Source organism: Polychytrium aggregatum (genome assembly GCF_025602895.1).
Source record: "Polychytrium aggregatum strain JEL109 chromosome Unknown BJ171scaffold_40, whole genome shotgun sequence".
NCBI lineage: Eukaryota > Fungi > Chytridiomycota > Chytridiomycetes > Polychytriales > Polychytrium > Polychytrium aggregatum.
This window is the reverse complement of record NW_026516242.1, coordinates 88,179-113,631: the sequence shown is the minus strand read 5'-3', so window position 1 is coordinate 113,631 and position 25,453 is coordinate 88,179. Positions and strand designations below refer to the sequence as shown.

The 25,453-nt window shown below is 57.2% G+C and overlaps 8 protein-coding genes across 8 annotated transcripts; 4 read left to right on the top strand and 4 right to left on the bottom strand.

Moving 5' to 3' along the window:
* The first annotated feature begins 1,818 nt into the window (after positions 1-1,818).
* On the top strand, positions 1,819-2,952 carry BJ171DRAFT_213885 (uncharacterized protein). Its single transcript, XM_053106399.1, has one exon. It carries the CDS (start codon positions 2,097-2,099, stop codon positions 2,763-2,765), a length of 669 nt encoding a protein of 222 aa, XP_052963414.1. The 5' UTR covers positions 1,819-2,096; the 3' UTR covers positions 2,766-2,952.
* BJ171DRAFT_213886 (uncharacterized protein) lies at positions 2,953-4,145 on the top strand. Its single transcript, XM_053106400.1, has 2 exons — positions 2,953-3,373; positions 3,581-4,145. The coding sequence occupies exons 1-2, from the start codon at positions 3,139-3,141 to the stop codon at positions 4,003-4,005; spliced, it is 660 nt and encodes a 219-aa protein (XP_052963413.1). The 5' UTR covers positions 2,953-3,138; the 3' UTR covers positions 4,006-4,145.
* Positions 4,146-5,132: 987 nt separating this feature from the next.
* On the bottom strand, positions 5,133-9,966 carry BJ171DRAFT_518366 (uncharacterized protein). The gene is given in 17 exon segments (XM_053112235.1): positions 5,133-5,402; positions 5,533-5,585; positions 5,734-5,826; positions 5,996-6,088; positions 6,190-6,273; positions 6,373-6,456; positions 6,626-6,709; positions 6,845-6,928; positions 7,199-7,282; positions 7,391-7,474; positions 7,599-7,682; positions 7,980-8,063; positions 8,200-8,280; positions 8,389-8,472; positions 8,710-8,790; positions 9,095-9,702; positions 9,721-9,966. 16 exon segments carry the CDS (start codon positions 9,657-9,659, stop codon positions 5,355-5,357), a joined length of 1,770 nt encoding a protein of 589 aa, XP_052963412.1. The 5' UTR covers positions 9,660-9,702; positions 9,721-9,966; the 3' UTR covers positions 5,133-5,354.
* A 439-nt stretch (positions 9,967-10,405) lies between these two features.
* Positions 10,406-12,665, top strand: BJ171DRAFT_518363 (Translin). Its single transcript, XM_053112234.1, is given in 9 exon segments — positions 10,406-10,442; positions 10,459-10,654; positions 10,826-10,874; positions 11,110-11,151; positions 11,358-11,492; positions 11,686-11,875; positions 11,972-12,004; positions 12,089-12,180; positions 12,448-12,665. The coding sequence occupies 8 exon segments, from the start codon at positions 10,592-10,594 to the stop codon at positions 12,510-12,512; spliced, it is 669 nt and encodes a 222-aa protein (XP_052963411.1). The 5' UTR covers positions 10,406-10,442; positions 10,459-10,591; the 3' UTR covers positions 12,513-12,665.
* Positions 12,666-13,386: 721 nt separating this feature from the next.
* Positions 13,387-13,841, top strand: BJ171DRAFT_427584 (uncharacterized protein; the record flags this gene model as incomplete). Its single annotated transcript, XM_053107813.1, has 2 exons — positions 13,387-13,474; positions 13,648-13,841. Coding segments are annotated over 2 exons (282 nt in total), but the record flags the coding sequence as incomplete, so codon positions are not given.
* Positions 13,842-15,689: 1,848 nt separating this feature from the next.
* Positions 15,690-17,521, bottom strand: BJ171DRAFT_570434 (lysozyme-like domain-containing protein; the record flags this gene model as incomplete). The annotated part of the gene is made up of 5 exons (XM_053113633.1): positions 15,690-16,347; positions 16,498-16,608; positions 16,719-17,056; positions 17,166-17,299; positions 17,389-17,521. The coding sequence occupies 5 exons, from the start codon at positions 17,519-17,521 to the stop codon at positions 16,041-16,043; spliced, it is 1,023 nt and encodes a 340-aa protein (XP_052963409.1). The 3' UTR covers positions 15,690-16,040.
* Positions 17,522-18,924: 1,403 nt separating this feature from the next.
* On the bottom strand, positions 18,925-22,325 carry BJ171DRAFT_518339 (uncharacterized protein). Its single transcript, XM_053112231.1, has 2 exons — positions 21,027-22,325; positions 18,925-20,880 (listed from the first exon to the last, which is right to left on the bottom strand). The coding sequence occupies exons 1-2, from the start codon at positions 22,180-22,182 to the stop codon at positions 19,229-19,231; spliced, it is 2,808 nt and encodes a 935-aa protein (XP_052963408.1). The 5' UTR covers positions 22,183-22,325; the 3' UTR covers positions 18,925-19,228.
* Positions 22,326-22,857: 532 nt separating this feature from the next.
* BJ171DRAFT_518337 (uncharacterized protein) lies at positions 22,858-24,616 on the bottom strand. The gene is made up of 6 exons (XM_053112230.1): positions 24,245-24,616; positions 24,021-24,082; positions 23,651-23,907; positions 23,500-23,545; positions 23,193-23,287; positions 22,858-23,044 (listed from the first exon to the last, which is right to left on the bottom strand). Exons 1-6 carry the CDS (start codon positions 24,591-24,593, stop codon positions 22,963-22,965), a joined length of 891 nt encoding a protein of 296 aa, XP_052963407.1. The 5' UTR covers positions 24,594-24,616; the 3' UTR covers positions 22,858-22,962.
* Between the last annotated feature and the right edge of the window lie 837 nt (positions 24,617-25,453).

Here is a 25,453-nt window from a genome sequence, read left to right as displayed (position 1 = left end):
TGTCGGATCGGGACATCTACACAGTCACCCGACATCGCTGCCTGCAAATGGCCTTACACTTGGACTTGTTCAGGATAAGTGGGAATAGGCAGTGCGCATCGATATGCTGTGTGAATCGGCGTTGCTCGATAGACCCGCAGTACTCGAGGTCGGCCTCCCGAGCGACAGTTGCGAGCTCGCTCTGGGGTGGCTCGCCTTAGCGAGACAATTATGCATCCAGCATGCTATCAGTGGAGTTCCAGGCAGCGCCCTGCCACCCGAATATGAGTGGGGCGGCTGCGAGCGAAGAGGGTCGGGGATTGCAAGGCACCACTGCTGTGTATTCAGGGGTCGGCAGGCCAATCATCCCGCTGCAGATCGTGAGAGAGCGAGCGAGCGAGCGAGAGAAAGGGAGCGAGAGCGAGAGAATGTGACGTGACGGAGAAGATCAAAAAGGAGGGGTGAAGACTGCTATGATTCTTGTACCGCTGACAGCAAGCCACCATCAACCAGTCGGGTGCCTTCTCAGCTCAAACCCGGACTCATCCATGGCGAGTTGTTCCCTCCGTAGCAGCCCTGGAAGCCAGGAGATGGCCTTTGGGTGACTTCAGATGCTGTGTGGTTGAAGGGATGGCAGGCGTAGTAGAGTTCTTTCGAAGCAAACAGCGCAACACTGGCTATCTTCGTCGCCCTTTCTGGGCATCCAATCGAAGAGACCGTCCTCCCGAAAGTCTCTGCCACAGATCGGTTTGGGTTGCCCAGGTTGTGTCGGTATTCCGGTCGTCAGGCCAGTCTTTGGAGCCGTCGTTTCTGGATTGTCGGTTCAGCCGACCTCCCCGAGCCGAAGATCGTATTGGTCCGACGGTTGCTTCTACCCATCGCTGATTCAGCCTCGCACCCGCTTTGCCTCGCAAACCTCTTCTTCTCCCGCCAAGAGCCACGAGTGGCCATTAAGCGGTGGCCGCATTGACTCATCTATTGACTCACCATCATCCTTGCTGTCTCGAAAGCCATCGCCAACATCCAAGCAACGTTGCCTTCGTCTTTCATCTGCTTCGGCACCGCTGTTGTTGACTTTCATCGATTTTATCACCGGCCCCTCCTTGACCTGGACTTGACCTCGGCCGACCGAGTTCTGTGTGAATACCTTCCTTAAAGTCTCAATTTGAGTGTTTTTAGTGTCCCACCCAAATCTTTGTGGTGAGGCGGGTTCGTATAGAGTGTAATTCGCGACTTTGTTGCCTGTTCCTGCTAAAAGTGTCGGCAGGTTGGATGCCTCTGACGCTGTTTGCTCGATATGCTTCGCTCGCCTTCATGAACCATCTGGGTCCATTCATCGTTCGCGGAAAATATGCCGTCGTTCCTATCCGTGGGCGCTGATTCTGTTCATGAATGACAGGCTATTCTTCTGTGTTTGTCCTGTCGACCGTTCTCCAGAGGAGGGACAAGCCCATCCTTTCGTGTTGCAAGTGTCGAAGCTGCTTTCAGCTGAATCATCATCATAAGCCTCGGGCTATATCTCCAGCGATGGTATGGATATCGCATGCAATCGACGCATGATTCCACTTTATGTGCACATCTCCGTGCAGGGGTTGATGCCACGAGCCGATCATCGTGAACCGAGTTCTGTGATCCTGGGTCCTGATCAGGACGGCTTGTCGAGAACTTAACAGGAAATGGCCATTCAGAGATGAGTCAACTAACCATGGCCTCCGTTCGGTATACTGGCCTTCGTGCAGTACCAGCTTGTCTTGGCCGATCAGCCGATCCAGGCACAAACCTCTGGCTTCGTGCAGGAGTTCTACGGGCGCTCGATCGACCCAATCCCGCTCCTGCAGTTGCGCTACCGCGATGATAGCGGCGTTAACGTTTCAAAGTAAGCAATACTGTGACACTCACCTCATGTGTGGCATCACACACTCCGAGTCATCGGCAGGTGTTCTAACCAGCGTGTGGAAATATGGCCCTACAGCGCAGAGCATCCGGCGATAGCTGCGTCCGTTTCGTTCGTGGTGCACGTCCAAATCGAGATTGTACAGGACAATACGACGACGAGTGCATCAAAGCCGGAGCCGGCAAACTTGGCAGCAAGAAGGGAAAACCCAGCGCATCGTGGTATGAATGTGCTTTCGATGATCGATCAACCCATTAGTGACCAACCCCAGGCCTGTGCAGGCGGGACGAGTCAGACCCACACTTTGGACCTGAGCGACCGCGCTGCACTATCCCAGCGCAATCCAAAAGAACCAGTTTGGGATGGACAGGATGAAGCAGCAAAGCCCCAAGCGCAAGCAAACTGTCAGGTCCCCAGGCACTTCCTTCGCGAATACGGTCACGGCGCTGACCATCGCAGTCTTGCGGACACTCAGGAATCCAGCCTGTTTGGGAGCAACGAACTTGACAGTAACCAAGAACTTGACAGCACGGAAGAACGTGACAGCACGGAAGAACTCGACAGTAGCCAAGAACTCGACAGTAGCCAAGAACTCGACAGTAGCCAAGAACTTGACAGTAATCAAGAGCTTGACAGTAGCCAAGAAATCGATAGCGTCACGCTCGGAGAAACGAACGAGAAAATGCAAGGCCGCGCCTTCAGGCGACCTCGCAACGGCATCGAGGCTGTCCAACGATCCATATACCCTCTCTATGGCAACCTGGTGTCGCCCAGCTACTTTGCGCGAGGGCTCGACGGCAATATTGGCGTCTTCTTCATCTTTGGCAATCTCTGTATCCGATACGAAGGCCTCTTTCGGCTGCGCTTTATCCTGGTCGATCTGAGATTGTGAGTTGACTCTGCTGCACAAGGCAAACGATAGAGCGTGGCCTGTGTTATGGCGTGGTTAGCATGTCCGCCCAAGTCAAGTCGCTACGATCAGTCTTGGGTGACGGATGCCGTAGCTGGATATGCATTCGCCACTCGTCCCTTGAAAACGGCAGAGTGCAAAAGCAGCGACAACAGGGCCCAAGTGCCCCTGCAATACAACGAGGACGCGAACAGGAACGCCCAAGCTTCCCAGCCCAAACGAAGGCGGACGCTGGATCGGTGGGGACAGCCCGCGATGGCCGAATATCCTCGACTTCCGAACAACCCTCAATCGAATCAACTACAGTAGCAAGCGGGCATCCACTGCATTCGATATCACTCACGCCATCGGCACCATGGATTGCGACGGGCTGTATTCGCTCGCCTGTTCATGCTGCATGGATAAGCCGAGGCTTTCCGTGAATGCCTCTGCTCCTCAGCCCGATACCCATACTTACCCTTTGTATTTACGAATGCACCGCAACAACATACCTTCTAGATCAAGCCCGATTCCATTGCCTGTGACTCTTCTCTCGATGGTCTCCGATGCGTTCAGGGCATATCGCTGGCGCGAATTTCCAGGAATGATGAGTACGGTGTCTGACTCGCTGGCCGCAAGCAGTTGGTCTCCACGGTGATGGCTCGCTCTTCGGACGCCTGCAACATCCACCTTGGTTACCCCGCTGATGCCCATATCGATTCAACGTCTGCATGGCGTGTGGGTGCTGATATGAGCGCCGGTGTGGATGTATCGACGACCGAGCCTATTAACCCTCCGGACTTGACCATCGTGCCCAGAAATCACTCCTCTCGCGAAGCATCTCGTTATGCAGGGTGTTGTCAAGGTCATCCGCAAAGTTCGCCCCAAAAAAACAAAACCCGCAAAGGTAGATCCCAAAAACCGCCCCCTCAAATGGATCATGGTGAAGCCTGAGATCAAGGAGCACACCGACGCAACTGAGGGCCAGACTGCTGCTAAAGGAAGCCGAGCAAATGGCTCAAAAAGAGGTGGTAGGCCAGCAATCCCTGGACGCCATATTTCCAGCCCGGTCGTACCTGGAAGAGTGGAAGCTCAACGTGGGCTCGCAAGGGAAAGTGTAGGTGACGTCGTCGACAATCTGTCGTATCCTCTGTCTGGACAGAGCAACCGTGGCCTTCAGTCTGCGTTGACCTCCATTGATGCCCGATGTTGCTCACCAGGTTACGGAGGACGGGAAGAATAGAGGAACGAAACAGCAACAGAAGAGATCGAGGGTAGGAGAGGTGTAGATAAAAACAGGAAATGATAGCCGAACTGACTCTCAAGCCCTCCCAAGCCCTTCTGGATGCAAATCATATGAACCTAGAACCGAAAGGACAACAGACGCTGCAGTGATAGACCGGACCACGGCTAGCAAGGATGTATCCTCGCGAGCGAGAGATGGACATGAGGTAGCGGCGAGGATTCCAGGACGGCAGAGATGTGTCTCGAACCGGCGACAGGGGCAGGGCGATGAGATCAAGTCAGAAAACCCAACCGAATGCGGGCGCTGGCACGAAAGCCAAAAAGCGCACGACTTGATTCAGGCGCACCCACAACCCACAGCGACCTGCCAAAACCTCGTCACCAGGAGGCTGCTGCATTTTCCTCAGACTCCATGCGTCGAGTCGATTTGGAGCCTCGGTTGTCGTCCTGACGCTGTCGATGGCTCGTTTGCCTGGCCTCGTTCTCGCCGTGACGATACATAGCCTGCTGTGGCGCGGGCACCCGAAAGGCGAGATCATCACCGAACCACCCGAGCTTCCATCGGCAGATCGCCCACCAGCGATATATGCGAATGCAAATGCCATTCGCGGACAAGCATATCGAGTGGGTATGTAACAGGCGAGTGTCTGCATACGAACCGGATGCGGGTCGCACTGTACAAATGCATTTGCAGCGCCAATAGCAACTCGTTCATCTCGCCGACCGAGATTGTTGATCTGGACAAGCAACTGGGCAAACGCTTGAAGGCCGGCACAACTGAGATGTCCATCAGCGCTACCCTTAGCTTAGGCAGCAGCATGGGAGTGCGAGGAGCCCGGGCTGCAGCGATACAACTCGAGTCGAAGCTGCTGATCAGAGCCGCTGATCGGAGCCGCCCAGGTCCACAAAAGGCCGTGGTGGTCGTTCAACTTGAGCTGGCGGTGATGTCGTCGAGGCATCCAAAGGAAAGTGTGGCATTCCTCCTCCAGTATTCAACATATCCGAGCCAGTTCGTTGGAAATCGACTCAACTCGGTTGACAGGTCAAGGACTCTGAGGGACTCCCTCTCGCACCCGTTGCACTCAGCATTGATGCGAGCAGGAGGCTCTCATGACAAACATATCGTCCAGGCCAGCAGATGTGAAGTGTATTCATGTGCAGATTCTAGATGAAGGCCGAGCCCAGCCAGTGAGCCACCCCTAACCAAATCAGTCCTCGCGCCTCGATTGCGTCCTCACAGCATCGAGAAGCGGGCGTAAATTTGCGACGGCACTCCCCGCCAGTGCATGGATCGAGGTCGATCCAAGCAAAGAGCTGAATCCGTCGTTCATGTTCAACCGACGGGTCCTACTGATGTTGGGTGAGGTCATGGAGTCGGTGCTTCTGTCTTCGCTCCTATTGAGCATGAAGACGATAAGAGTCAGGATCAGGTCTTCAAGTCGTCGAGCCTGGGCATGGTGTTGTCTGCCATGGACGGACTTGAAAGATCCAGGCGGGACAGACCGCTTCCCCGCTCGCGACTTACCTCGAATATCTGGGCGATTTCGAGCTGCAGCGGCGTGCGTTCCGGCATTGGTGCTGTTGTTGTACAGTCCGAGCGAGAGTGAGGAGGCGAGCCGAGACTCGGTGCATACGATTTTACGAGGCCCCGCTGCCATCGGACCCGCAGTGACCACGCTGGCTATCCGCTACGGTCGACACTGGCGGAGGGCCCGAAACAACTTACCGAGTGTGAGAGCAATGTCCTGAAGGCTTTGGTTGGCAAGGGCCAGGTTCCTCAGCATCACAAGCCCCTCGTCGGTGATGAAGGTTTCATTGGCTGGAGCAGGGACAACACACAGCGCATAGCGCAAATGCCAAATCAGTGCAAGGTAACAGTATACATGGGCCGATGTGCCACACTGTCGACGAGCACAAACAGGACCGCACCTGGCTCCGCAAGCCGTAGGAAGCATCTCACGCAAGATGAAGCACCCTAATTAACTTACTCTGGCGGCCACACAGGACCAGTGACTTTAGGGTTTTGTTGACCATGAGGCCATCGACGAGACCGAGGACACCATAGTCGCCAATTCGGTTGCCTAGCGAGCCAGACAGCGGGATTCCGAAGCCAATAGCCAGTCAGCGGTGGACGAGCACGTCACGACGGTTCTGAGCACACACGAGCGAAGCCGGGACTCACCTGACAGGAGGAGACGATGCAGGTTTTTGACTTTGGCCATCAGCTTGCCAATAGTAAAGCATCCCGCCTCATCAATGCCACAGTCTGCTCCATGGTGTAGAGTGTTAGCTCAAGCAAAGATGGATGGCAGGAACATGTCGCGATAATCCGTTGCGAGATGGATCTCCAAAATGATGCACTCACATCCAATCTTGAGAATCTCGAGCTCGTTCTTGAACTCAAGGGCCTGAACAAGGGAAATGCCGCCTTCGTTTCCAAATAGATTGTCTGAGGATTCGACATTGCGGGTCGTCAGGTCCAAGTTTGAGCATCCGCACGATCAAAAAGCCCATGCATTACAGTGCAAGTATCGGGTGATCTCAACAACAGCGGCCTCGCATCCACGTTGCAGAGAAGATGGACACTCAAGGGACCGTCGTTAAGGAAAGCCACTGACATCGTAGATCGAGATGCTGGAGCCCTATGTTGCGGGCAAGCATCGCCGCCAAACGGGCAGCACCTTGCGGCTTGACTGCACAATCTGAAGAATCACAAGGCTCCATCAGTCGCCAAGATCGTCGACACAAGGCTCAAGCGCCAATTGAATCTCCAGCAGCGACCGAGTAGAGAAAGGCGTCTGCTGTTATGATGACGGTTACAATTGTGCAGCACTTACTCGACATCAACAGAAACTCCAGGGTGGTGTTGTGGATGAGCGATTCCGCTATGGTAACGACTCCATGGTCGCCGGCTTCGTTAACTGCAAAAAGGCATTGCGATAGCGACAAGTCCGACCGAGAAAGCACATTCAGTAAACAAGTTCAGGATGATCCGCGGTTGCCACATGCAAATACGATATTTCGATACTGGGGCTCAGTCCACAATGCGTGCAATCAGAGTCCATCGCGCTTCATCAAGTGCGATCTCATCAACAAGGCTGTACCAAACAAAAGCACAGATGCCAGACAATCGCCAGACAATCGCCAGATAATCGCCAGATAATCGCCAGATAATCGCCACTGTAACTTACATGAGACATCCAGGCTTTTCAAGCCCTTGTTCACTCGGAGGCCGTCGCCGATCAGGTTCATGCCGTTTGGAGTGATGCTATTGTCTGGCGGGAAAAAAACAAACGGATGAAGAGTAAGTGACCAGAGCTACAATCCGGCGGTAAAAACAATCGGCTTATCACAGCGATTTTGCAGTGTGGTTGCTGACGTACTGGATATGTCGATTTTTTCGATCTTATCATTCAAGATTAGACACATCGCCAGGGATGCAGCGGCATAGTCACTAAGGCGGTTTTCTGGGGTTTGTTGAATGAGAGCAGCAGCGGGATAAGAAAAGAGCCACAGAGAGCACGCGGGATTGATCGTTGGTGACAGAAACAGCAGGTTCAAGATGCCACGCATAACTTGGCGAATACTTGCTTGAAATCTCGAGACGAGTTAAAGTGCGGTTAGTCTGCAGGGTGTTGAAGAGGGTGATCATGCCAGTAGTGCTGATGCCGCATTCTGATTGCCGCGGCGAGGGAGGGTACCAAGGGCTTGTGTGAGCGACAACGATTTTGGAGCGGAATCCCCTCCTCCCAAGATCCAAGGGCTGATCCCATACGCCGTGCGGGTGACAGAGGGCACTCCAATCCCGGAACTTGTTGCCTTCGCGTGACGGCTCACTTGACGCCCGACTTGGCCTCGATCCAGAACCAGATCCAGATCCAAATCCAGATCCAAATCCAGATCCGGATCCAGAACCAGATCCAAATGCAACTTATCAACAGCATCGATGAATCTGGGTATTACTGTCCGTACCGTTGAGTATGAGTCTGACGAGGGTGGTGTTGGTGGCCAGACTCTGCGCGATTGAGATACATCCATCATTCCCGAGTTCGTTTTCTAAAGAAGTCAGTCGGCGACGGGAGATTGCGATCCAAGATGCCGCATTGGTGAGTACTTCACTTGCCACGATCGGCTCCTGGCAGCGGCGAATGAGGCGCGTGCTTGGGCTGGCGAGGATCTTGCTGCAACTTACTATGAAGGTCAAGCTCAATGAGGGAGCAATCGTTGACGACTCGGCAGATAACCCCAGCTCCGATCGGGCCCACAACATCATCTGTGCAGATCCGAGTCAAGCCGTTCCAAGAGCACCGTGCCGTTAGCAGCCAGCCAGCCGAAACGACCATAGAGCACTATCACGACGGACGATCCACGAGATACGAACCACAGATTCCCATTTCCTTTACCAGCGATGCCGAATCGAGCCGCCGGAGCAGCAGCTGAACGCCATAGTCGCCGATGTGACATCCTGGGACGAGAAGCGACGACATGGTCCAAAGTGAATCGCATAATCACGCACAGATGAAGGAGTGGCAATGGTGATCAGATTGATGTCACTTGCTCGGGCGTTGAGGTTGTGGTGCTACAGCAAAGTACCGGAGCGACTTGGCAGCACCAGCACCAGCAGCAGCAGCACCGTGCAGAACTGGTGATTGCAGGGCACTGCCCCTGGCTCATGGACAAACCAGCAGTGCAGAGGACTTACCGCTGAGTCTCAGCTTTTTCAACTTCGTAAGCTGCAGAGCACCACCCAAAGCCGATACCTGGCTAAGCGACAGCTTTTCATCTGTGATAGAAAGTGAGCGTGATGGGAACTCAGAGTATCAGAATATCGCAGGTGTTGGGGGTTCTGAAGACATCAAACTCCGTGTCAACATGGCATGGGCACGAGGAGGGATCCAGCAGAGTCCAGGCAAAGTGTTCTCCGGTAAGAACCGGATCTGCAAGAGCGGTGAATGTGCCCGCAGGAATATGCTCGCAGGTAGATGTACACAGAGATGCCCATGCAACAGCAGGATGCTGCGACAATAGTTCTGGGATGATCCGAAGCGGCCGTGCAGTCCCGGCCTGCTCTGCGTTCGAAGGTTTACCTTCGAAATAGAGCCCCGGACGACTTGAAGCCGGTAGCAATAGAGCGAGGCGATGGGCGTCGAATTCAACGTATCCGTATAGAAAATCCGAGATCTGCTCCTCGACCGAGTCGGAGACATGAGCTTGCAGGGCCTGGTTGTGGAGGGCAGCGGCGAACGAGAGCTGGTCGACCGGGAGATCGATGTAGTGCAAAATGAGCAAGAGGATGTCCCAGGGCAGCTCTTGAATGGCGGATGAGCTTTGGCGGATGTGCGGGGCCAGGGCCGAGTCGGACATATCCGAGCCCGGATATGTAGGACGGCGCTGGCAGGAATGGGACGACAGCAGGCCGGCAATTTCTCGCTGAAGCGCTCGGCACGACGGACAGCTGGAACAGAGATTGGCCAAAGCCGAGAGCGAGGGAGGATACGGGCATGGCGAGACGGATGGAGGGCAAGGAGACGGCGAGGTGGAGGGAGGACAGGAACGCTTGGCCGGCTGATAGTCCGAGGCGGGGCTATCATGATGATGGATGGGCGGCGACAGCAGGCAAGGAATCGAGAGCTTTCTTTTCTGGGAAGCCATTGAGGCGAGGACGGGAGATGCTAAGCAGGCTGGGCAGGCTGGGCAGGCTGGGCAGGCTGGGGTCGGAAGGAGGGAGGGCCAGAGACGGACGCAGGCTTTTGGAGACGAGGTTTTGGTGCAGATGCCAGAGTCGCCGGCAGAGAACAAAGGGCCCTGGACAGAGCGGTCCTGGGCAGGCCGTGCGAGATCCAGGCAGATATGCAGACGGTCAGGATCCGGAACGACGGCGCCCAGGATGGCGGGTAGAAGACTCTGCTGATGGAGCAAACCGCCTCAGGCAGCACAACGGTCGAGGAGAAGCGCGGATTTGAGTTTACTCCGGCGTTCAAGGAGGAGGGCAAAACCTTGATTCTGCTGGGCTGGGCGAGCCGAGAAACGATAGGGGGTGTGGGAGGGCGGGCCCGACAAGGCGCCAGCGATGCTGATTGAGAGCCGGGAACGCCGACTGATGTGATGCAGTTCAGAGATGCCTGGTGCAAGTCGGCTCGACGGACGATGCGGCGAACGAAGGAACGCACGACAGATCGATTCGACGGTCGGCTCGGGGGTCACCTCGATGGGACATTGATCCGGCAACGGCGACAACGGCAACGGCGACAACGGCAACGGCGACGACAATGACAATGGGCGATCTGACGTGGGCCGAAGCCATCCCGAAGGCGACACTGCACAGTCCCTCGCTCCCTCTGGGCACTCGGCCCTGATAGCCAGTCGTCGCCAGGTACAGCTCCCTTCCCCGAACGACACCGGCGACCCACTCCGAGCATGGTTACTCGCAAACGACTTGGCTCGCATTCGGCTTGGCTCGCATTCGGCTTGATTGCGGCTGGGGCGATCGCGCTCGTGGGCACGAATGAGAGCAGGGCTCGACCCATGCCGAGCACCCACCCACCTCTGCCGCAATCGCATTTTTTCGGATCGCTCGCACAGACATGGAGACGCTGCCCCTCAACGAGATCCAGGCTGCCTTTGAGGCCGAGACGGCTATCAAGGATGTAAGTCACCGGCAGCCAGCGATCTGCACATGTCCCTGGCCCTCGCCCAAACATGCACCGATCCGCCTGGCCGAGTGCCGCGACAGCATCGGATGCAGGACTCGATCTCGGCTTCGAGATGCATCACACGGCTCGATTGCTCACCGCCAGACTCCTGTCTCCCTCATGCAGAGCATCAGCCAAGTCTCCAAGGATCTGGAACGTGCATGCAAGAGCATCGGTAGGCTTGCCACTTGAGCCGGCAGCAGCGACGGCTTTGGCCTCACAGCTTCGGCATATCGTTGCCTCGAGAATGGATGGCCTCGCCAACACGGAGAACTGCATGTCCATCGCCTCCTTGGCTGTACCGCCTCTCTATTTCCCATGAATGTCGCCCAACGCCTTGCCTGCTCATATTGTCGTTCCATTGGTTTCGTTCCATTGGTTCCGTTATCTGCCAATGCTGGCTCGCTCAGTCGCCGTTCTCAACAAGATCCACATCACCACGACCCAGGAAGGTGGGTGTATCCGCTGGCTGCCCAGAAACCAAGATGTGCAGATGTGCACTGGACTGATCGCCGGTCAAGTCGATGTCAAGGACACCGATTGGTTGATGTGAAGCGGTGCCCGTCCGATTCTCCTTTCGATTGATCAATTGATCGATCAATTGATCGGATCTCAGCCAGGGCCATACTCACTGCCTCTCGCTGTATATCTGCTGCAGTGATCGACGATGCCTGCGGCAAAGCCCTGGCCCAGTTCCAGGATGTCAAGACCCATCTTGGGCGACTCGCGGCAATTGTCCCGGCAAACATGTACTTTCGATACAGCGGGCTCTATTACTTCCCGATCCAGCAAGGTGCGTCCGGGCAAGCGACCTGATGGGCCATCGCACCGAGGACTTGGTCTGCATCTGTTGCATCTGTTGCATCTGTTGCATCTGTTGCATCTGTTGCATCTGTTGCTGCGATCTACGGATCGGAGGCGGCAGCCGTGCCTCGCTCTCCTAGTCGGAGTCAGACTTGACGCTTCGTTTTGCCGATCGGCTGCAGCTGTTTCGTTGGCGGCCTTTGTGATTTACCTCAAGCACGAGCGACTCATCTCGGTTGAGGAGCTCGAGGGCATCCTGGGTTTGCAGCTTGCCTTGGGCAAGGAGATCCATGAGTTCCACCTGAACCTCGAGGATTTTGTTTCGGGCATTCTGTCGCTGCCCGCCGAACTCTCGCGCCTGGCTGTCAACAGGTATGTGGGCCATCCAAGCCAATGTGCGAGATCTTTTGGTGGCTGCTGACCCGCTACTGGCCCGCTGCTGACCCGCTGCGTCCTCGTTGTCTCCAGCGTCACTCGTGGAGACTATTCTCGCCCGCTCAGGTAACGATGGTTGGCCGCCACTTGGTGACAATCGCTCAAGCCGCAACATCGACATCGCAATAACCCGCTTTGGCCGGCCCACAGGATCTCCAAGTTTGCCTCGGAGATGTACTCGAGCATGCAGATGCTCAATTTCAAGAACGATGCGCTGCGACGCAAGTTTGACTCTGTCAAGTGTAAGTGTCTTTTCTGAGGACCTGGTTGCTGAGGCGAAGCAAATCGACTGCCCTCGTTGCTGAACACCCACGATCTGCCCACGATCATCTGCCCACGATCTGCCCATCGTCGGCATACAACTCACGCATAGTCCACATATTGTTCGCTCATTCCACCACATATAACCCATACATGGCCCACGCCCTCCGCACACTCCATACCACCCACGCCTCGATCTGCGCATCCCGGCGTCCGGCCTCTTGCTCCCGCCCCTCCTCGCCTCCCAGACGACATCAAGAAGATCGAAGAAGTCGTCTATGATCTCTCGATCCGTGGCCTGAACAAGCCATGAGCGGGCTGGCTGCAACCGGCTCTCGCGGCCCCATCTCGCGGCGCCCTCGCGTCCTCTCGCCCGCTCTCGTCCCTCGCCAGTCCGGCTGGTCACGAGAGACAGCTTTTTTTCCTTCGCCGGACACAAAACTGGGCAGCGTTGCTCCCCTCCCACTTTTCGTCCCTCTCCACATCGCTCCATCCCGCCCTCTCTGTCCGTCCTCCCCCCCCTTCCCTACTTCAGAAATGGCTGCCACCAAGGTAGGATCTCGCTCTGGTCGTGCTCTGTTGCTTCTGCTCTCTGTCTGCTGACCCCGATCGGCTGCTGATTCGGCCGTGCACCAGATCTAGCACATCGCCCTGTTCTGACTCTCTGTTCTGCTCTTCCTGCTCCTAGATCTTTGTCGGAAACCTCTCTGTAAGCCCGAATACATAAACCTCTCCTGCGGGTGTCTGCGCTCCTCCCTCCTCCAGCGGGACGTCTCCTTGCACTCCTCTCTCTACCGCTACGCTGTGCTGCCGAGAGGTGCCTGGTCCGGTAGTCCCGGCACTCGCACCTCTTCCTCTCCCCCCCCTTCTTTCCCTCGAATTGCTCCAGCGCTTCTCTGGAGCCTCAGAGCTGCTCCACAGCGGCAACGTGGCTCTTGGTTTGCTGCTGGAGCCTTCTTTGTCCCTGGCACTCGGCTCTCCAGACCCACGCCCAGTGTGCGGAACTGGCAGCCGCACACTGTCTCTCTCCACCCTTCCCCCGTATAAGGGAGAAGGGAAGGGGCTGTTTTTCCACGCCACGAGCATCTGTCCTCGAGGTGCAACGGATGGTACCGATTGACCCGGGTGATCTTGCTCTACCTCTCCACTTCCCCCCCATCTAACCCAATGGCTGCGGCTTTCTTTAGTGGAACTCGACCGACGAGTCCCTCCGCCACTGCTTCTCGGCTTTCGGAAACGTTTCCGACTGCATCGTTCTCCGCGATCGTGAGACTGGTGAGTAGATCAACGCAGATCCAGTCTGTCTCTGGCAGTTAGGCTGCTCCTGCGGCCATGCCACATCCGATCGCCCCTCTCCCAACGAGCTGCGCTGCTCTGCTCTTTCGGTGACCGTTCGCTGACCAGCTTCTTTCCTTTCTGCATCTCCTATCCTGCGTAATCCCTCACAGGCCGCTCCCGTGGCTTTGGCTTTGTCACCTTTGACTCCCCTGAGGCTGCTGAGGCTGCCGTCAACGGCATGAACGACCAGGATCTCGATGGCCGCAACGTCCGTGTCAACATCGCCAACGAGCGCCCTGCCGGCGAGGGCCGTGGTGGCTACGGCGGCCGCGGCCGCGGCCGTGGTGGATACCGGGGAGGGTAAGCATCCTTGCTTTGAGCACTCTGACTGACGTCCAGCGGGTATCCAGCGCTGGCATCTCTGACCATGTGCTGTCAGCGGTGGTCGGCGGACAGCCCGATCGATGCTCGATCTTTGATCGACTGGCAGTCTGTCGGTGTCAGGCGGTTTGTTTGGTGCCGAATCGAGCTGGGACTCTCGCCTGCTCAATCACTGACTTGCTCTCGCCTGGCTGCCCTACCCTACACAGCTACCAGAACCGTGGCTACGACAACGGTGGCTACCAGCCTGCCGGTGACTTCTAAGCGTCGCCTGGCGCACTGGCCCGCATGAGTGTTTTGCTTCTGGAGCCCGAGATGTCCTCTCGGCGCCGTTGTTTTGTTGCTTCATCCTGTCCTCGCAAGATGGACGGCTCAAAAAGAACTGTGCTCTTCTCTGTACATAGGATTGGAATTCTGTTTGATTTGGCCCCCGCTGCCCTCTCTTGTGCTTTCTCACCATAATCCTCCTCCGCCTCCCCTCGATCTCTCCATCGCTCTTCAGCTCTCCCTCTCTCTCTATCTCACCCCTCTTCTCCGGCCGACTGATCCTTGCTGATCACGATCGTCGCTGTGGCTTGTTCTCCGCTTGCCTTTTGTTTCTCCTTTTAGTCTGGGTCTGGGCCTCCCTGCATTACTCAATATAGCTCCAGCTCTTGCTCATCAACATTGACTTTGGGCTATCCAAGCGACAGGTGGTGGTGGTGGTGGTGGTGATGATGATGTCTGTCCAAGAGGGATCTCTGGTATGTGGTAGCTTCCAGTCGATCCAATAAAAAACGGGACACCCGTGATTTTGACGATTGATCAAATATTTGGTTACCCAATCGCGCGCTGGCCATGACCGTTCAGTGATGGAATTCTGGGTCTGAATCAAGGACGCCACTGCGAACAACATCGCTGCCAGCCCAAAATGCGCTGGATTTGAGGAGATTCTTTCTTCCCCAAGGGCAGACCCAGCCATCGTCGCTATTTTCTCGCCAGATGGCTCCCCACAAGCGAAAGACACCACCCAAGCAGCCAAGTGGGTCCAGAGCACCCACAAGGCCCTTGGTCTGCCGGAATGGATGAGCACCACACCAAGTCCCAAGATCCCTGGGTTGGCTCCCTTCCTGCGATACATTCGCCATGTGTTCGATGGAGACATGCTGGACAAACAGCTGTACTTCAGCCTGACCCGGCGACGGCGATTCAAGCGACTCGATCTCCAGGCGTGCTCACATTGTCGGGAAGCCAAGCGACTCGAGAAGGTCGAGCATCTTGATATCGAGAAACCACACTTTGTCCGGAGCTGTGCAAGCTGCCATACACTGTGGGATCGAGACATCAATGCCTCAAGGAACATGATCTCGGTATGCCAGTCGATCATTGCCACAGGAGATCGACCGGGTGTATTCAAGACTGTGCTTCCCAAACCAACCAAAACCACTCGATTGCCAACCAAGACGGGAAACAATCTCACGGCTTGCTCACTGGGGCCTACAGTCAGCCAGCGAGGTTCAGACATCTGAAGCCAGGAAGGAACTGTCCCGTTTCTCTCTGGACCGACTGTAGATTCTGATACCAATGCACCAGCGATCAGATGTGGCAAGGTCGCCTTGACGGACGCTGTGGATTCGCAGTGAGATTCACTCGATGTTCGCTGTTATGAGGCATTGCCATGTCTGATGATGCTTGTGTCTGTTACAATAAGACAACCCCAAGCGAATGCAACCAACCCACGTCCCATCACCATCACCATCACCATCACCATCCTCACCATCACCATCACCATCACCATCACCATCACCACCACCATCGTCGCCGATACCAACAATAATCACACCGTCTCTTTGTCGGTACGAGCTGGTTTGTTCATATGTATTTCCTTGGATGAACAGCGTACAGTGCACGCCCCCATCGAATCGGGAAGCCAAACCAGAGAGAGAGGAGAATAGAATCACATAGAAGAGGGTCATAGAGTACAGCATTCCAAGTAGAGGCCAGCATTCCAAGTAGAGGCCAGACATCGCATCGAGGACGGGGAGGGAGAGAGAAGATTCAATCATGTGTACCGTTGCCGGGCGACAATGAAAGAACACGCACTTCCCCCCTGGTCCCCGGCTCATAGAATTACAAAGTATTAGAATATTAAGCCACACTGTGCGGGGCAAGGCCGACGGGGGCCAAAGGGGAGAGGAGAAATTTAGCACTCCTTGGGGAGGGGATCGACGAGACCCATACACTTGATGACAGTGTTGTAGCGGGCAATGCGAGCCTGCTGGTTGGCGTTGGTGCCAGCACCCTGGTCACACTCGATGGGGTTGATGATCTGGGTGGCATTGGCAAAGCCGGAGGCGGCGGCAATGTTGTTGAAATCCCAGAACCACTTGGTGGTCTGCCAGGCAACGGTCACGTTGGTCTCGACAAGACTGGGGTTGTTGACGAGGTCCAGGCCAAGAGCCTGTCCCGCGGCGGCGTAGTTGCAGACCCAGGTCAGCTGGATGAAGCCTCTGTACAGGTGTTGGACAAGTGTTAACGGGAGAAACGGTAGATTGGATTAGTTAGGGATGAGCACAATGCATGGCCGTATCAGGGCCAAAGTCACGAAGAATCTGCCGCCCGTCGCCGTCGACGGTGATCCGATGGTGCTCGTTTCGTACCTTCCGTAGTAGTGCTGGCCGGCGACAGGGGTGGTCGAGCCACAGGGCCAGCCTTGGCCATCAAAGTCCGTGAGGCAGCTGGGGTTGGCGCCGGGCAGAGAGCAGTACTCGCTGTGGGCCATGCGGGAACAGGACGAGTAAGAACAAGGCGATGGAGCAGCCAATGATTACTTCAGATGCTGGTGGAAGTTGTCGACTCGCTTAGCGCCATGCAAACGTACCGGAGGGCAGTGAGGCCGTCACTTTCGTGATCAATCTCACCCAGGAAGATGGCCAGCTTGTGGGGGTCGGTCACCCAGGGCTCGTCGTTGAAGGTGGAGACGAGACCCGTGAATCGCTCGTAGGGAAGGGTGCCATTGAGCTGGGTGAAGATGCAGTTGAACTGGTCGTAGGTGATGGCCAGGTTGCCAGAGCTGGGGGTGTTGGTAGGGGTGGTAGTGGGCGTGGTGGCGGTAGTAGTGGTAGTAGTGGTAGTCGACTTGACGGGAGTAGTGGAGGTCTTGGTGGTGGGCTTGGTGGTGGTGGTCTTGGTGGTGGTGGTCTTGGTGGTGGTGGTGGTCTATTATAGAATGGAGCAGTTCGATCAGCGGTCGTTCCCATCCAAGCTCTCCTCGTCTGCACAATCTGCTGCATCAGTGAGCATCCTATCTGCAGTGCCAGGTTCAAACCTTGCTGCGAGTGGTCGGGACCGAGCTCGAGGTGGTGGTAGCGGACGCAGTGGAAGGCAGGTTGCAGATGATCGAGTTGCCGCTGGGGTAGCAGACAGTGCCAGGTCCACAGGTCAGGGCGTAGTTGGTTCCGCCTGGATCGTGCAAAGGAGTTAGGTTCAGTGGCAATCGCGCCGTGATGTGACCAGACGCCTGATGCGATCGACAACAGACAGGCACTGACCAGCGCACAGGGTAAAGTCGGGCAGAACGCCGGGCGAGACACACTGGTAGGCGCCTTCGGTGCAGGCAGCCGAGGCAACGGACACAAGGCCGGCAACGATGGTAGAGAGGGCAAGGGAGCGGCTGGTGAACATTCTTGAGGTCAGAAGACTGAGGTCAAAGAGAGGGACAGAGAGAGCGGGTGGGAACGGGCGACGAAGGACTGGGCTTCGGATGAGGTGCTGGCTCTCGGAGACAGATCGCTTGCGATGGCTGTCTCAAGACCGAGAGGGAGGGCCCTCAATTTATATCTGTTCTTGCAGGGCGATGGGGGGAAATCGCAAGAGGCCCCAGCCTGACCGGCTGATCAGACGAGCAGCAGGACCAGAGGCGCGAGCACAAAGCCCATGGGAGAATGACTCGTTGGCCAAGGCACAGCAGCAACGGGAGCGGCACGAGCAAGTCCCCGAACGAAGGCAGCGCGGCCAGATCGCCATGCACCGGGTCTGCTGGGCCGGCGCAGCGCAACAAACGCAGCGACACCCGAGCAACACCCTGCGTCCTTTGTCGCCCCCACCGAGGAGCCCTCTGTCTTGGACACGCGGACATGTGAGCCGACTTGTGCGAGCCGAGGTGGGGGGCCAACGGATTGTTGCGGCATGGGGGGCGAGAAGGTGGATGCGGTCAGGCGACGGACCCACACTCCAGCGATGGAGTCACACCAGAGGCCGATGTGGCGACTCGTGAAGTATGATTCAGGGTATGCTGGACTGGACTGGACTGGACTGGACTGGTCGAGTGCAGGATCGAGCATGGACATGGACATGTGCGGGATCAAGCAGCCGGCCGGGCAAGACAAGTCGCGACGCGCAAGTGCCTGGTCACGCGGCCGTGTGCTACTGCGCACAAAAATGTGCCTGTGCCGCGCACGATCACGCGGCCGGCGCGTCCCGCCCGCAGACGCGGCGTTACGAGGCTGGGCGATGCGACCGTGCAAACTGGGGTTTTGGATATGGAGGGGGGGGGACCTGAGCTGGCGGGGCAGAGGTCCAAAACAGGGGCCCAAGGCAGTGGCCGTCGGGGTCTCCAACCGAGTGTCGGGCCTGGCATCAGCAGGACGAGGACGGCCAGAGCCGCGTATCGCTGTCCTGCCGGGCTGCTCGCTCCCCGCTCGGTCTGCGCAACATGCCACCAACCGTCAGGCGATCAAATGCAGCCAATGTGTGGGGGGGGCCTGCCTTCATGCGTCTTGGGTGTCGGCTACAAACCCGGGGGGCCGCCGGCCTGGCGACCTGATGTGCTGTATCGAACGTGCTGTGCAGCGTATCCTTCCCCCCCCCCACGACATCGTGGTCGTCTGGTGGCGGCTCTGTCAGGCGGATTGCACAGAGAGCACCCCCCCCTTCGCCCCTCTCCGTATCCCGTCGCACGGCCACGGAAGATCTTGGCTCCGGCTCGTCCGGGGACAGGCGCTCCCTGGTCGATGCTCACGCGACCGCAGCACGAGCAGCCGAACTGCCCGGGATCGACGGTGGATGGCAGCTCGAGCACGGTGGCATTGCGAGAGAGGAAATCATAATGTATTGGCGAAGAGCGCCTGTAATTACAGTGCAACATGGCGATGCACAGACAAGTCGAGTCAAGGACAGCAGGATTGGACTGGCAGGCAGCATGGGCAGTTAGGCCCGGGCTGCAGGATGTACGCTTCGAGAGAGGAGTACCGGATGCAAGGACGGCGAGACTGGTGGCCAGAGGCCAGACTGCGAGGAGTGCAAAGCAAGGGGTGGGGTGGGAATTCAGGCGGAAATGGCAGCGTCGTGGGCCTCTGGTGGCCCGGATCGGGGACCCATCCGTCGGTCGAATCAGCGCGAGTGCCGGTTGTCGACAGTATACAGGGAGAGATGCCGATCGGACTCGCCCTCCGCTGACAGCAAGCTCGAGCGATCCGAAGAATTACTCGAGATGGTGCTGTGGCGAGCGGCAAACTGCCGGTAGTTCATGGGCTTGGCTGCCGTCGTTGCGCGCGATCCGACCGATGACGGCACCATGCTGGCCCGAAGCCGAGATCCGCTGTCTTGGCTGTCCTCATCCGAGTATGTCGTCGACGATGTTGCACTTCGCAGAACATCGCCCAGGGTCATCGCCTGGGCAATGGGCGGCACCGAAACCAGGTGGTCGACAACGCGGTATTCTTGGTGGTCGCTGGGCTGGACCACCATGTCTGCGGGTTTGAACGAGTCGGCCCGCATGCCCGACGCCGAGCCAAAGGCAATGTCTCCAGAGTCAAGCCGCTGGAGGTTTGCAAGGCTGTCTCGGCGTCCGTGGCTATGGATCTTGTTTTGGATGGTCTTGTGGAAGAGCTGGCGACGAAGCGTCCAGTTGGCCACGGCCTCGAAGGCGCCCGTCATGGTTCCCACGAGATTGGGCACTGCCCACGCACCTGGCGAGGCGGGAGCCTCGGGCTCCTGTTGAGGGCTGGCGGCGGTGGCGGCAGGCTGGTCGGCATCCCTGGATCCGGTGACGGAGGATACAACAAAGGCCTGCTGCTCGACTGATGAGACGCTGTCTCGGCTTGGGTAGTAGACACTTGGGTTGGCCGTCGGATACCTGTACTGTTGGCGATAATCGTCGTCGTACTTGGAATAGTCGCCGGCGCCACCGCCGTTGCTGTAGTCATTTGGCCGGTAAGTATACCCTGTCACTCGGTCGGCGCCTGGCTGGCTCATGTATCCATCGTCTTTGTCGCTCTGGGCTTGGAATTGGAGCGGACTGCCGGCCCGCTGGCGACTGGAGTCGGACTGAAGGCGTGCGCTGTCGGGCTGGGGACTCTCTCGCCGAGCCGACCTCGAATAAAGGTCGAGCAGGCCACCCAGAGTCGACTGCGACTGCTCGTCGTCGCCACTGTGTGAAGGGTGTGTGGCTTTGGTTCCAAAGAACGGGCCCAGGATTGGGAGTCTCGAGTAAAAGTTGGTTGCGGGCATGGCCGGCTGCCTCTGGGCTGCCAGGTCCGACAGCAGCGGCGCATTCGATGCACGACTATGGGCACTATTGCGGATGCGATTCAGCGTTGAGTCGGCATCGGACTGCCGATCACTCGAGAACGACAGCCGTGCTCCGAGCACAGAGCGTGCCCCACCCGGTCTTCCTTCGACGTCGTGGAAGCGACTCTGCCTGAGCTGGAACTGGCGCTTCTTGTACCATCGCCGACCAAGCACGCAAACGGCAACCGCCAGCACGATGGCAGTTGCTGTGACAAAGACTCCGGTGATGATGGCGTTGACGGGTAGACCTGTTCCGGACTGCGATGCGCCGATGACACTGACAGAGCCGCTGCCGGTAGGAGACGACGTTGCCGATCGAGTGGACAGGGTCGATATCGAGTCCGAGGGCCTGAGCGAGATAGGCGACGTCACAGCAGTGCCAATAGTGGTCGTGGGGGCCGTTGTGCTGGCAAGGGTTGATGTCAAAACGTTGGCTGCGGACGATTCATTGGATGTCGGTGAGGTAAGATCGTCTTTGGGCACAGGCAAGTGGCATAACCGAGTCAGAATTACTGTCCACATTGAGCGAAGCTGTTGTCGATGCAGGCTTAATGGATCCAAGTCGCTGACTGGGGTATTATGAAGTGGATGAATGCAGCGGCATGGTATGGCAACTCACCTGATTGCTGTGAAGTATCGGAAGGTACGAGAACGATGTCTGTCTCAGGGGCTGGGGGGAGTCGTGTGGTGATGACTTGGGGATCAGTCGTGATCGCGGGTGGTGGTGGTGGTGGTGGGGACGCTGGTGGGGGTGCCGTCGGGAGCTGTGAAGTTGGAAGCTGTGAGGTTGGGATCTGTGAAGTTGGAAGCTGTGAGGTCGGATCTGTGGGTGGTGCAGCTGTGGCGGTGGACGGAGGCGATTGGCGAGTTGTAACCGCCGACGAAGCAGCGGCGGTCGTGGCTCTGGTAGCCGAGGTGGGTTGGATTGAGGTAGCGGCAGCAGTGGTTGTCGTTGAAACAGGTGCTGCAAGTGTGGTAGTTGTTGCTGTGGTGGTGATAGTGGTAGTGGTAGTGGTCGTGGTAGTGGTGGTGATGGTGGTGGTGGTGGTGGTCGGAGACGGTGCTTGTGGGGACACTGAATTGCTTGTGCGTCCGTCAGGAGTATCGCCCGGAGATACATTGGAGGCGATTGCAGGCGCCGATGAAGTCACAGCACCATTTGCTGTCGTTGCTTCCGGGCTGCTGGCAACCACCAGAGATGAGCGTGGGCTCGGACTTGACACCTGAGACAAGCGCGAATCGCTCCGGATCGAGTTTATTGTCGGCGTTGGCGTGGGGATTGGGCTGCTTGCGGATGATGTCGGGAACCCGGTTGGGAGGAATGGCGCTGCCGATGGAAGAGCCTGTCCGGAGCTTGGCTGACCGTCGATACCGCCACTCGGGACTGGGATGGTTGGGCGGCCGGTGGATAAGGTGGGATGTGCGGAGGCGGACGGCGATGTGCGCGGCGGAAGCGAGAGGGAGACAGTTGTTTGAGACGAGGAGTGGGTCAACAATACGGATACGAGGGGGTCCTGTGAAGCCACGGATGGCAGCGAAGGAAGCGAAGGAAACGAAGGAAGCGAAGGAAGCGAAGGAAGCGAGGGAGAAGAATAGCGAGTGCCCCGAGAGGTGGAAGGAGAGAGATTGCTGGTTGATGCAGAGGTGTTACCGGAGCCAGCATCCGGCGAGGAGTCCAAGCCAGAGTTTCGAGCCCGAGGCGATGCCGATGCCGGCCTGGCGGTGGGAAGGACTTGGGACGAAGGCCGGGAGGAAGGCCGGGAGAGCGATGCCATTGCGAAGGCCTTTTTTTGCAAAACAGATGCGATGGCGATGGCTTTGCAAATAACAGATGCGATGGCGATGGCTTTGCAGAGCAGAGCAGAGTCGGTGGAGAGTCCCTCCCAAGGCGACCAGGGCGGGGCAGGCAGCCAAGCGTCCCCTGCCGGGTCCTGAGCGCTCATATACCGCCAGGGCGTTTTTTTCATGGAGCAAGCCCGGGGCGCGTTCCGCTGGGCGCATCCTTGCGGGCGCCGAGGCGCAGGGCGGTGCCCGCCCGACCGTGGCCCGACCGTGGCCCGACCGTGGCTGCGGCGGAGCGCTTGTTCGAGTTTGCCTTTTGGCATCGGTGTTCCGGAGTATGTGTTCTGGGGTATGTGTTCCGGAGTATGTGTTCCGGAGTATGTGTTCCGGAGTTTGCGTTCTGGGGTTGGCCTCGGTCGGTACCATCGACACTATCAACAACACCATCGACACCATCGATACGATTAACAACACCGTCTGCTCGTTGGCGCTCGGCGTTCCCGCTGCCGCCTGGCCAAATGCGACCCATTCCCAGAGCTGTCCCATCCCCCATGTGCGATCTCTCCTCCCCCGGGCTGGCCCCATTGGCCCCGCGCGCCACCCTCCCCCTCTTCCTTTCAGCCGCTGGAGCGCTGGCTGAGTGAGTCGCTGTGAACACCGCATCGGCGCATGGTACGACTCGGTCCGTGTTCATCCTCCAACTGCAGCCCTCGATTGCCGCTGGGAAGCTGTACATGTCACCATGCTGGCTGCTTTCACTCACGCCAGCACGCCTACATCTGTCGAGCAAGCGCGGCGTGGCGGGAGGGCGGGATAACCACAACCTCGACGGGACGGCGTGCCCGGAGCAGAATCCTACAAGACAGAGGGAAGGGTTGGATGCCAGGCAGATGTCATGGGGGCCCTGTAACTACTCCCACCCGTGTTCGGACGACGACACCAAAGTCCCCTGGTCTGGCGGGAGTGGCTCTGCTCCATCGAGATTGCATCGTGCCAGACTTACCCTATCCAGATCACCAAAAACATATGGAGGAGCTGGGTGAAGGTCGTGGACACATATTCCGATGGTGCTTGGCCAAAGAATTGCATCAAGAGGTTCTGCGGCCGGATGTAGCGTCGGCAGCGACATTGTCAACGGCAGTGTCGGATTGTTCTCGGACACGGAGACAGACGATGAAGAGCGCACCACAGCACATAACCTCTATCGGGACGACGCTTCGGGGTCGCTCTGCTCAGATCGTGCGTCATGCTGCAGTCCCGGCAGCGGCCCTCCTTTGGCTTCCGAGTGCCAGAAGATGTAGTCTACATACCACGCATGTGCCCAAGGCGTATGTACTGATGATGTTTTGCGAGCGGCTGTGTGAACAGAGTCCTGTGTAAGAACTCAGACACTCAGCAAGGTAGTGTTCGTCAGCTCCAACCATGCGGTCGTGGAACCGGGCAGTGCGGCAGTATCATTACTCGATTATCTCGGCTTTCTGGACATACGGCTCCAGGAGCTGCCACTTGTCGTCGAGAAGGAGCCAGTGAATCGGCTGACCGTCGGCCCGTCCGTTTGCAATTCGTCTTTTGTTTTCGACGTCATCGCGGCCAATAAAGTCCGCTGCAGGGAGAGAAAGCTCGATAGTGTCGATATGGCCCTGAAGCTGGTCAATGCTCTGGCGTATGATCCAGAGTACTTGAATCATGTAGGCCGAGCCACAGATCACGACGCCAATCTTTGAGATCGGCAATGTGAGGAGGAGAAGGAAAAGATGGATCGAGTGATGAGAACCCAGGTGCTTGACTGTGAGCTGCTTTGGCTGCCCTTGGCCATGCTGAAGCATCGTACCATTGATCCACTGTCCATGTATCGGTTCAAGATCATAACGGCTGCTAGCAGCGCCGAGAGAACTGCATGTTTCCACCCAAAGATGGGTTGATTGTGAGGCCGAGATGGCAAATCATCCGCCGACTTCTGCGACGGCTTCCGCGACGGCTCTGCGACGACGCTTGCCAGAGTCCATTCGACTGACAGGAGAGCAGTTGCAGACACACAGACACGCAGACACTTACTGACAATCGTCCGAATCTCAACAGGCGCCAGCCATCTGCGCATGATATACCATCCCTTGGCGATCAGGAAGAGGCACACGAGCAGCCAGAATTCCGGCGCAAACTCGACTGGGTAGATCAGCGACTGGCACAGCCACTGGCGACCCCCAAAGTATCCAAGATAGGCGAGCGAGATCCAGTTCAGCAACGCAGCCCCGAGGAACAGAATCGGCAGCATAAACACGGTGCGGTGCAGTCCATTTGGGACCTCGCTGTGAGTTTTGGCATGGCGTGCCCATTGAATGAGAATCAGCAGCCAGAGCGCAACGGCGCTTGTGTAAACGTAGAAGAGCTGCAGCTCCTTGGCCATCAGATGTGTGACGAGCGGGAACCAGGAGGAGTTCTGCAGGTCACCCGAGACCTACAGCAGATCCAGTGTCAGTTGTCGGCCGCAGAGGCGGATATCGTCAATGTCTGCAAGGTGAAAGAGCCATATCGGCAGTTCAACCAAAGTCACCTGCCCGGTGGCCAGGACTCACTTGCACAGCAATGTTGTACATCGTGGGAGCGCCCGAGTAGTTGCCGTATATGTTGAGAAACTGCCAGTCGCAGGCAACGAGGAAAAAGTCATACGTGTCGGAATACTGGATCGCGAACTGCTCTTGGAGTGTGCTTGTGGACAGGGCCGCGATTTGGCATCCCGGACCGATGGGTGTGACCGCCCCAGGATTGCAGAGGGCATAGCGGAAGGCTGGGTCGTCGGGGCTGAATTTGTCTGGAGACTGGGTGTAGGAAGGAGATCCGAGGTCAGGACGTCCTGACGAATGCAGCCCATCCTGCATACAGTGGGTCGAGAGAGTGTATCCCGTGTTGTTGGCGAGCTTCTTCAAGAGCCGGCACTGTCTGCAGCAGACTTGGCTCTTGGCACGCACGCGATTGGTGAGGCATACGTACTCCCAATATGGAATGGCTCTGAGGGCATCCGGCGAGTCGTATCTGAACGATTGTCAAGATGGTCTGCTACGATCCGGTAGGGTGATCATGAGTTGATGAGCAAGAGTGTCGGACGGCACAGGATGACCGAGTTAGTTGTAGAACGCCAAATACAGTGGCTTTATGGACGATGTGTGTGATCAAGTGAAATGATCAAGTGAGGTGATCAAGTGAAATGAGATGGAGAGCCGGTGGTGTGCAGCAAAGAGAATGTGCAGGCTGAATCTCGGAGTGGAA

Excerpts from the sequence above, each read along its gene's own strand:
- BJ171DRAFT_518339 (XM_053112231.1), bottom strand. The coding sequence starts at position 22,182 with ATGGCATCGCTCTCCCGGCCTTCCTCCCGGCCTTCGTCCCAAGTCCTT. Across the intron at positions 20,881-21,026 it reads CGATACTTCACAGCAATCAG|ACGATCTTACCTCACCGACA; the intron begins GTGAGTTGCCAT and ends CTGTGCCCAAAG.
- BJ171DRAFT_518366 (XM_053112235.1), bottom strand. The coding sequence starts at position 9,659 with ATGGCTTCCCAGAAAAGAAAGCTCTCGATTCCTTGCCTGCTGTCGCCG. Across the intron at positions 7,283-7,390 it reads CGAAAAAATCGACATATCCA|ACAATAGCATCACTCCAAAC; the intron begins GTACGTCAGCAA and ends TTTTCCCGCCAG. Across the intron at positions 5,586-5,733 it reads GGACATTGCTCTCACACTCG|CACCAATGCCGGAACGCACG; the intron begins GTAAGTTGTTTC and ends GTACAACAACAG.
- BJ171DRAFT_518363 (XM_053112234.1), top strand. The coding sequence starts at position 10,592 with ATGGAGACGCTGCCCCTCAACGAGATCCAGGCTGCCTTTGAGGCCGAG. Across the intron at positions 11,152-11,357 it reads CATCACCACGACCCAGGAAG|TGATCGACGATGCCTGCGGC; the intron begins GTGGGTGTATCC and ends TATCTGCTGCAG. Across the intron at positions 11,876-11,971 it reads TCGCGCCTGGCTGTCAACAG|CGTCACTCGTGGAGACTATT; the intron begins GTATGTGGGCCA and ends CGTTGTCTCCAG.
- BJ171DRAFT_213885 (XM_053106399.1), top strand. The coding sequence starts at position 2,097 with ATGAATGTGCTTTCGATGATCGATCAACCCATTAGTGACCAACCCCAG.
- BJ171DRAFT_518337 (XM_053112230.1), bottom strand. The coding sequence starts at position 24,593 with ATGGCCAAGGAGCTGCAGCTCTTCTACGTTTACACAAGCGCCGTTGCG. Across the intron at positions 24,083-24,244 it reads TGAGATTCGGACGATTGTCA|TTCTCTCGGCGCTGCTAGCA; the intron begins GTAAGTGTCTGC and ends GGAAACATGCAG. Across the intron at positions 23,288-23,499 it reads ACGCCTTGGGCACATGCGTG|AACCTCTTGATGCAATTCTT; the intron begins GTATGTAGACTA and ends ATCCGGCCGCAG.
- BJ171DRAFT_213886 (XM_053106400.1), top strand. The coding sequence starts at position 3,139 with ATGGATTGCGACGGGCTGTATTCGCTCGCCTGTTCATGCTGCATGGAT. Across the intron at positions 3,374-3,580 it reads CGAATTTCCAGGAATGATGA|AAATCACTCCTCTCGCGAAG; the intron begins GTACGGTGTCTG and ends CATCGTGCCCAG.